The 7,830-nt window shown below is 37.6% G+C and overlaps 1 protein-coding gene across 1 annotated transcript; it reads left to right on the plus strand.

Moving 5' to 3' along the window:
* The first annotated feature begins 239 nt into the window (after positions 1 to 239).
* LOC578603 (uncharacterized protein ycf39) lies at positions 240 to 7,564 on the plus strand. The gene is made up of 4 exons (XM_030995376.1): positions 240 to 444; positions 1,797 to 1,995; positions 3,002 to 3,169; positions 6,051 to 7,564. Exons 1-4 carry the CDS (start codon positions 307 to 309, stop codon positions 6,197 to 6,199), a joined length of 654 nt encoding a protein of 217 aa, XP_030851236.1. The 5' UTR covers positions 240 to 306; the 3' UTR covers positions 6,200 to 7,564.
* Positions 7,565 to 7,830: the final 266 nt, after the last annotated feature.

The raw sequence follows: 7,830 nt of genomic DNA on the forward strand, positions 1-7,830 counted from the left end.
TTGGGCGTCCTATATAGCCGATAAGCCTTTTGCTCGCCAGCCACTGAATTCTTCATCATTAAATAAAAGTTTAGTTTTTAAAAATCCAATTTATCCAAATCTATATATCAAAAGAAGTAAATCTAATTTTAAAGGAATAAAAATCCTGAGAGAAGAGGCGTAAATATTCACTTCTGAATGAAAAACGCCTATAAATTAAAACAACAACAACAACAATTTCATAACAAACTCTTGAGAAGTCACATGACAGTCGAATTTCGGCTGAAACGTTAAGAGAAATCGAGAGGAGAAAGTGAGACAATCATCATGAAATTTGCTATAGTAGGTGCAACAGGAGGCTCAGGACTATGTATAGTAAGGCAGGCATTAGATGGAGGCCATGAAGTAACAGCAATTGTCAGAAATAAGGCGAAACTGGAAGATATTCAGCACGATAGCTTCAAGGTCAGTAGCACAGTAGATTACAGGTACAGTGAGCGAACGCGCACAGTGAAAGTGCCCGGAGCTCTGGCGGTAGTTTCTATTCCATACACCATGTAGCTGCATGCATATTGGAGCGCAGTATATAGTACATGTACATTTGTGTATGACAATGCGTAACTTACACGAGGATTCCGATCAACATTGACAAAAGATCTGTACGTACTTTGAGTTATCTGTGAACTTGGTGAATTGAGTATCTAGTTTGACATTTTTTATCTTCAAATGACATATGTTTAGGTGAATGTAGATGTGCACATGTGATTACAATTCTCTGTGCTGAAATTATAATAAAGTCAAGAAATCTGTTGCTGTTGAACTTTGGTAATCTTATCAGAAAATCTCTCTCAAACTGTGTGCTTTAGTATACACTGTACGCAGCATGTACTTCATTAGATAAATTACAAGTTCAAGGATATCGCAACCTTGTACATGTTGTAGACTTGTACCTACACACCGCTTTATCAGTAGATTGTTAGCGATTAATCCCAACAGTTCGCTCGTCAATAAGAGAGGGGAAAATTCTTGAACCCCCATATTTGTATTGTAGCAATAGCATATTTTAAAGTCCCTGAAACATCTTCAAAAGTAACATCATATTGTGTATGCATGACTCTGTTAGAATGTGTGGAAAAGGTATACCTTTTTTCAGATGGACCGCTCTGCATATATTTGGCACTGATTCAAATCTAGAATCGGGGTAATTTTATCATCTGTGATAATGATATCCATCAAGTAAAGGGTACAAAATCCAGAATTAAAAAAAAATAGGCTTAGGGGTGCTCTTGGCATTTGTGGAAGTGGTTCCTATGTAGCCCTCTACAGCTTTCCCCGTCAGCACTAAAAGAGCCCCCGTGAGAAGGCTCACAGGGGTTCTTTCTTTTTTGGACGAGCCCCAGTGGACAAAAAAATTAATTTGAGCCCTGGTACTGTGGTACACACTACTACACACATTTTATAATTTATATCAACTCTTTATTTACTCTCCCTGTGCCACATTGTATCCAAAAGGCTTCACGATCATTTAACTGTTTCCATTGCAAGATTAATCTATACCGGTGTTAAAAGGGTGTTCATACATGTAGAACCAATCAAGACCAGAAATAAGTACAAAATTTGCAAAGCCAATGTGTTGCACAAAATATTCTCCCATCCTTTGGTGACTTTTGTTTTGTGCAATATCACATGTGTGGCAAACATATGACCTTGCAGGGTCAGCAGGGAAGTGAAAAAAGCAACCAAAGCGTTAATTCTGTTCTATATCTATGTTTGAATCTGTACATCATTATGTTCCCAATGTCCAATACGTTGTGTAGGTTGTTGAAGGAGATGTCTTCTCGGCAGAGAGCCTTCAACCCCACTTTGAGGGATGTGATGCGGTGTTTTCCTGCCTGGGATCACAGTCACTCATCTACAGTACGACCATCTACTCTGCTCCTATGAGGGCCATCGTCACGGCGATGAGAGGTGCTCAGGTCAAGAGGATCCTCATGATGTCATCCTGGTATGTCAAAGGTCAGTATCATCCAACTCATATGTCCATAGTTATGTGGGGCTATGGTGCACTGAGGCCAACAGTGACAAGACTTTTATCAACATTTTCATCAACAGAAAAAGTAGTGAGATGTTGACGTGGGTTTGCTTTGTCAACAGTGTAAATAAACAACTTGGCTTGTTGACAGGTATCCCAGAATCTGGGAGATCCTTATTTTATCTCTACAATATTCCCTACACTTACTGCACGCCGACAAAGATGGTGCTATCAATGAACTCATGCACCCAGTGTAAGAACTTTTCTGCTGGGTTTTCTAAATCGGGGATCACTCCATCTCCGGCAGGCAGCAAGTAGGGGGAGATTGCATCGAGTTGGTGGAGAGTTTTAAAATTAAAATTGGCCGGATTCTGAACTAGTTGAAGGGTAAAACATACGAGGGATCACACCATCATCCAGCAACAATTCACAATAAACTTCTTAATATGATGGATTCACAATCCACATTGACACCAGTGATTCAACCATCATAGATCACTTAAGTCAATAAGCCAGTTCGTAAATATTTTCGGAACACATGACCCCCAAATATCCACAGATCTTTTACACTATGGATACGTCCCTCTTGTGCATTTTTAGAATAATCACTGTCGAAGTGATGGAGGTGCTTCATGAATACCTTTTGTTTGCCCTCTTGAGAAGAATACTTCCACCTGTGTATCAGATAAATCGTCGCTGTTTTCACGAAGTGACGGTAGTGAAAAAAAAATGCATTCACTTTGCGTTACGATTTTCCTCGCTACCGTCACTTCGTGAAAACAAGGACGAAATGTACTGTCGGTACATAAATGAATACTAATTACATAACTTTCATGAGCACGATAACGAGTATTCGTCTCAATGGTTTTACAATTTGGGAACGAATGACCTTTATCTGCACATGCGCAAATCCTAATTACGAACTCGCTCATTATCATTGTTGTTTTTGTTGGTGTTGTTATAAATCTTTTTGCACATTTTGCATCTCAGTTGATCCCGATGACGACCCTGGTTACATGGCTCGTTGGGTCGTCCGGTCAATGCTGAGTAAACCGTTAGCTGATTTGACCGTCATGGAACAGTTTCTGGAAGACGAGGGTCAGGATATAGACTACACCATTGTCAAACCACCTCACCTCATTGATGGACCCAGTACAGGTAGGTTATCTTAGATCTAAAGCCCCTTAAATCCTTGTTCAGATACGACGCGGGAAACTGCAGCAAAAAAAAAAATGCTGCGTCTTTAACTCTTATCCTGCCATGAGTCTGCTAGCGCGCTATTGTTATAGTGCCATGTGCACGCGAGCGTGCTATCGATTGAAAGCCACATTCATGCTAGCGAGCCACCGTTACGGTGCTTTGTGCGCGCTAGCGCGCAGATGTAATAACAGTTATTGTTCATGCCCATTGCACCGTGTTGAGTGCTTTTGCAGTGCTATTGAAAGTACCGTCGCGTGCATCAGATTATCGGCTTTCGATTACGCGTCTTCGTCTACAACAGTCAGATTGGATTTTCTCGAGTAATTTAGAGATTTGTTTTTGATATCATATATCATCAGTATGCCTCCCCATCGCAAGAGAATGGTACTTTGTTGTGTGCACTGAACATATTTACTACATACAGAAACCATATGAGACGACGGATTGGTTCGACAACTCACTGATAGTGTTTATTTACCTCAGCAAAATTACACATTCATGAAATGATATTGGTATCAATGGAAAAAGGGTGAAATTTCCTACAACTCTCATGTACAATGTTTGTTTATACAACATACGAATGAGAAGTTATAGTGGATCAAACATAGTAAAGATTTTAAAAACACGCACTTGAACCAACCCTAAAATTAACTTGGCACGCAGGGGCTTTGTTGCTGGCACAATAGAGATTAGCACCGTGGCACTGGGTGCATTGTATGGGTGGCAGCTTAAGAGTTAACGTGTAAATAAATGATAATTCCGTGCAACAAAGGTCCTATAGATGCGTATCCACTCAAGTCTGTCTAATAAAATTGCTAAACAGCCACTGAAATCAAGGTTTCCATGGAAGTTACCATCAGTGTTAAGTTTTATGCAACCAGGTCCTGGTTCCGAGCCCTAAATAGGATCCTACTGCTGCAGAAAAAAGCACTCAGGATAATATTTCAAACACAATTCAGATCTCATACAGATATTTTATTTTTCGAAAATAATATTCTCAAAGTGAAAGATATCTATGTGTTCCAACTCGGCCAATTTATGTTCAAACTAAGTAAAGACGACCTCCCCGCAATTTTTTCCGATATGTTCTGCAAAAATGCCTCTGTACACAATTACCCGACTAGACAACGGAACTGTTATCACTTACCCTTAACACGAACATTATTTGCACAGAATTCATTTGTCTTCGCTGGATGTGCCTATTGGAATTCTCTTCCCAACGATATAAAAGAAGCCCCTAGTCTTAGCAATTTTAAACGTAAACTTAGGAAAACATTAATCAGCCAATACTCCCCACCAACAAGCCAAGCTCAAAAATCTAAACCTACGGAAAGATAAAACAAATCTTTCCTTTTGTTATTCCTCCTTTCCTCCTTTTTTGTTTCTTTTTTAAGAATAATCTAAACAAGCCTAACGACCTGGTGGTGTACCTGCCTCCTGTCCCCATCTCCTTCTTCCTGCCTTTCTCTCGCTCTCTATTTCTCTCTTGCTCTCTCCCCTTTCTCTCTCTCTCTCTCTCTGTTACTATATTTATCTTACTTTTATTTTTACTTTTACTTTTTCTTTTTTTTTGTATTCCCTTTTAGTGTGTTTTACTGGTATTAGCTTTCGACCATAATTATTTAAGCGTATCCATGTAACTAAGTCAGGGGCTTGCCTCATACAAGCTCTGCTTTTTTAGCAAGCCCCTCCGTTTTGAATTACTTCATCAAGGTCATTTTTTTTATTGTTCAGTACTGTTTTTTCCCAATATTTCTTATCAACTAAATTTTGTTCTACATAATACTGAATTTACTTTGTTTATATTATATTTGACTGTATTATATTATGTCTGTTTATATTTTGTTTGTTTTGAAACGGAAATAAAATCTGAATCTGAATCTGAATCTAAACACAGAACATGTTCGTATATATGAACCGAAATCAGTTTGAACTGCACTCGATGCAGACTTCTTGACATACTTTGAAAAGAGAGTTGAGTCTAGAATGAACAGTATCCACACTACTACATGCAAGTGCAACTCAACATGTATCTTCTCCTATATGTGCAAATATTTTACAGCAGGAAGGCCAGGAGGAAAAAAATTAGGAGAGTTTGGGGATTTAGGGCATTACCTAAATTATGAGCAATTATGGAAACAAATGCACTTTATCTGAACTAAGTTTATAAGGTAGCATGATTTTGGGGTGTAATTGGCTGGGTCCAGAGTAAGTACTGACTCACCCTCTCTGGCAGTAATTGTGAATGTTACTTGTCTGTTTTAAACCAAACAATGTATTACCGTTTATTGTCGGAACTTTCTCGATTAGTGATTGGTCTGAATTCTGTTTGGTGGCTTAATTGGCATATGAGGACAAAACGGGCCTATACTGTTATTTTATTTTGCACAATAGCGGAGTGCTGATGGATGTACATTTGCCATAGCACACACATTCGTAACATTGCCTCAGTAATAGTTGTGGTCTTTTGGAGGCAAATTCAAGAATGGAAAGTTGAGTAGAAGCAAGGCTATGATATTCATTAATTGGAGATTTAACCTATCTAACTGAGTGCAATTCAGAAAACCCCTCATGCTTCTATAATCTAACCTTTGCCTGTGGCCTGTAGTGAATTATTACAGCATTAGGGAAATTGTAGGTTGACAGGAACTAGTTGGCATGTATATATGCAAATTTGAGGAATATGTTTGTATTCCTGTATTGAATTTCATATTGAATGCAGGGCTTGAGATCATTTCTGAGATCAGTCTTCAGTATTGCAAAACTAAGATCACAGAGGTGGGATTTATTATATTGAATATTACTTTTGATGATGCCCTTTTGATCTTATTGATTGCAGGTCAGGAGATCGTAGTTGAGATCGGTCGTCAGTTTTGTGACACTCAAATCAGAAAGATGTCGAGAGCAGACGTTGCTAGGTTCATGCTAGCAAACGTCAAGACCGAAGAGCACTTCAAGAAAGCTTTGGCCATCGGAATCAAGAGTTAACCCGTTTCTTTGTCTTTTTCTCATTTGTTATTCTTTCTCAAAGAGATTCCTAATTATTTATGTAAAGTATCCATGAGTGAGGCTTTTGTTAGGGTTTTATGGTGTATTTTGGGGGTCGGGTTAGGGTGAGGTAAAGTGGTTGGTCCAGGGTTAAAGTAAAGAATTTTGTAAATGTAAGAAATTTAAGGGGTTTTTTTTTTTTTGGGGGGGGGGGGAGCTATTGCCTATTCGGCCTATTTTCTGATCAGCCCTTGTAGGCCTTGTATGTTCCAACTCACTGCCAATAATTATAGAAATTCATGTACCTGTGTTTTATTTTATTTTTTTGTTCCTATTTGTGAAACTATGACCCATTTGAAATGGGGAGGGTACATTTGGAGCTCTATTTGAATACAAATCTGCAAACTTTCACCCAACTTTTGTTGCAAGGGTAGATGATTTGTGTAGAGATGGGGACATCTTTTTATGTGACAGCTATGTTTTTATAAACACAGTCCTATTGTTGTTTCTAATAATAGTAATACAAATAATATGTAAATGTTCTGCTTTTATTTTATTATTGAAATATCTGTTTATTTTTTGCATCATCTGAAATAATATAAACATATTTAATTTTCAAACTTATGTCAAATAGTTGGTAAATAACTCTAACACTATGATGGCCATTTTATCTCCTACCTTGTTATACTTTTGCAATATAAAACTGCCATACTTTTAAAGCATTGTTATGTTGTCATCTGATATGTTATTTTAGAAGAACTTGTGGTACATATTTAGCAGGACCATGGTCCCATATTTGACCGGAGGCAGGTCATGCAATTTTTAAAGCACAATCCCATATAACATGATTCACATTTATGTAATGATATACAGTTTGTACAAGTACTTTGAAAGATTGTGTTACAGTTATAGGACGACATAATATCGTACCATAAATTTAGTTGATATTGAATCATCCATTGTTAAATTTGAGAATTACAAGAAGTAGGTAGTATTCAATATAGATATATACATGTACATACTAGAAGTCGTCTACTACTAATACTACTAGTACTATATAATACATGTCTGTACTGTGAGAGGAGACTAAAGTGTTCTAAAGGCAGGGTATTTTACCAACATCGCTACCACTGCTGTAATGTAAATTCAATTGCGCCATTATTTGATGAATGTTTTTAAATCAGAAGATACATTAATAACTTGGTCAACGATTTGAATACCAAGGGTGGGTCTTTCATTCTGGAAAAGAGGCTCTAAGATTTTGTTTATGTTCAGGAACATCACATATCGTCTAACATTTGAAAAGGTAAAGAAATTTATTGACCATGAAAAGGACATTAAAATGGGTTCGATAACCCCCCCCCCCCCCAAAAAAAAGAAGACTCATAACCACATAACCCCCCCCCCCCCCCGATCTGCCCCTACATGCAATTATAGTTATTAGAAATATGCAATTTTGCTGGGAATAAAATACACATATTTTGCTACAAAAGAATCATGGAATATTGTTAACTTTACCAGTAGACAATAAAATAATAATGTCATTTATTGAAATACGAAAATATTGCAAGTTGCAGAAACTTTTGTATGAGCATTACAGACATTTCTGCTGGAGGAATATGTTTATCTGA

Source organism: Strongylocentrotus purpuratus, unplaced genomic scaffold (genome assembly GCF_000002235.5).
Source record: "Strongylocentrotus purpuratus isolate Spur 01 unplaced genomic scaffold, Spur_5.0 spur5_scaffold_21, whole genome shotgun sequence".
NCBI lineage: Eukaryota > Metazoa > Echinodermata > Echinoidea > Camarodonta > Strongylocentrotidae > Strongylocentrotus > Strongylocentrotus purpuratus.

Coding starts and splice junctions, on each gene's coding strand:
- LOC578603 (XM_030995376.1), top strand. CDS start 307: ATGAAATTTGCTATAGTAGGTGCAACAGGAGGCTCAGGACTATGTATA. Junction 445..1,796: donor TTCAGCACGATAGCTTCAAG/GTCAGTAGCACA, acceptor TACGTTGTGTAG/GTTGTTGAAGGAGATGTCTT. Junction 3,170..6,050: donor CATTGATGGACCCAGTACAG/GTAGGTTATCTT, acceptor TATTGATTGCAG/GTCAGGAGATCGTAGTTGAG.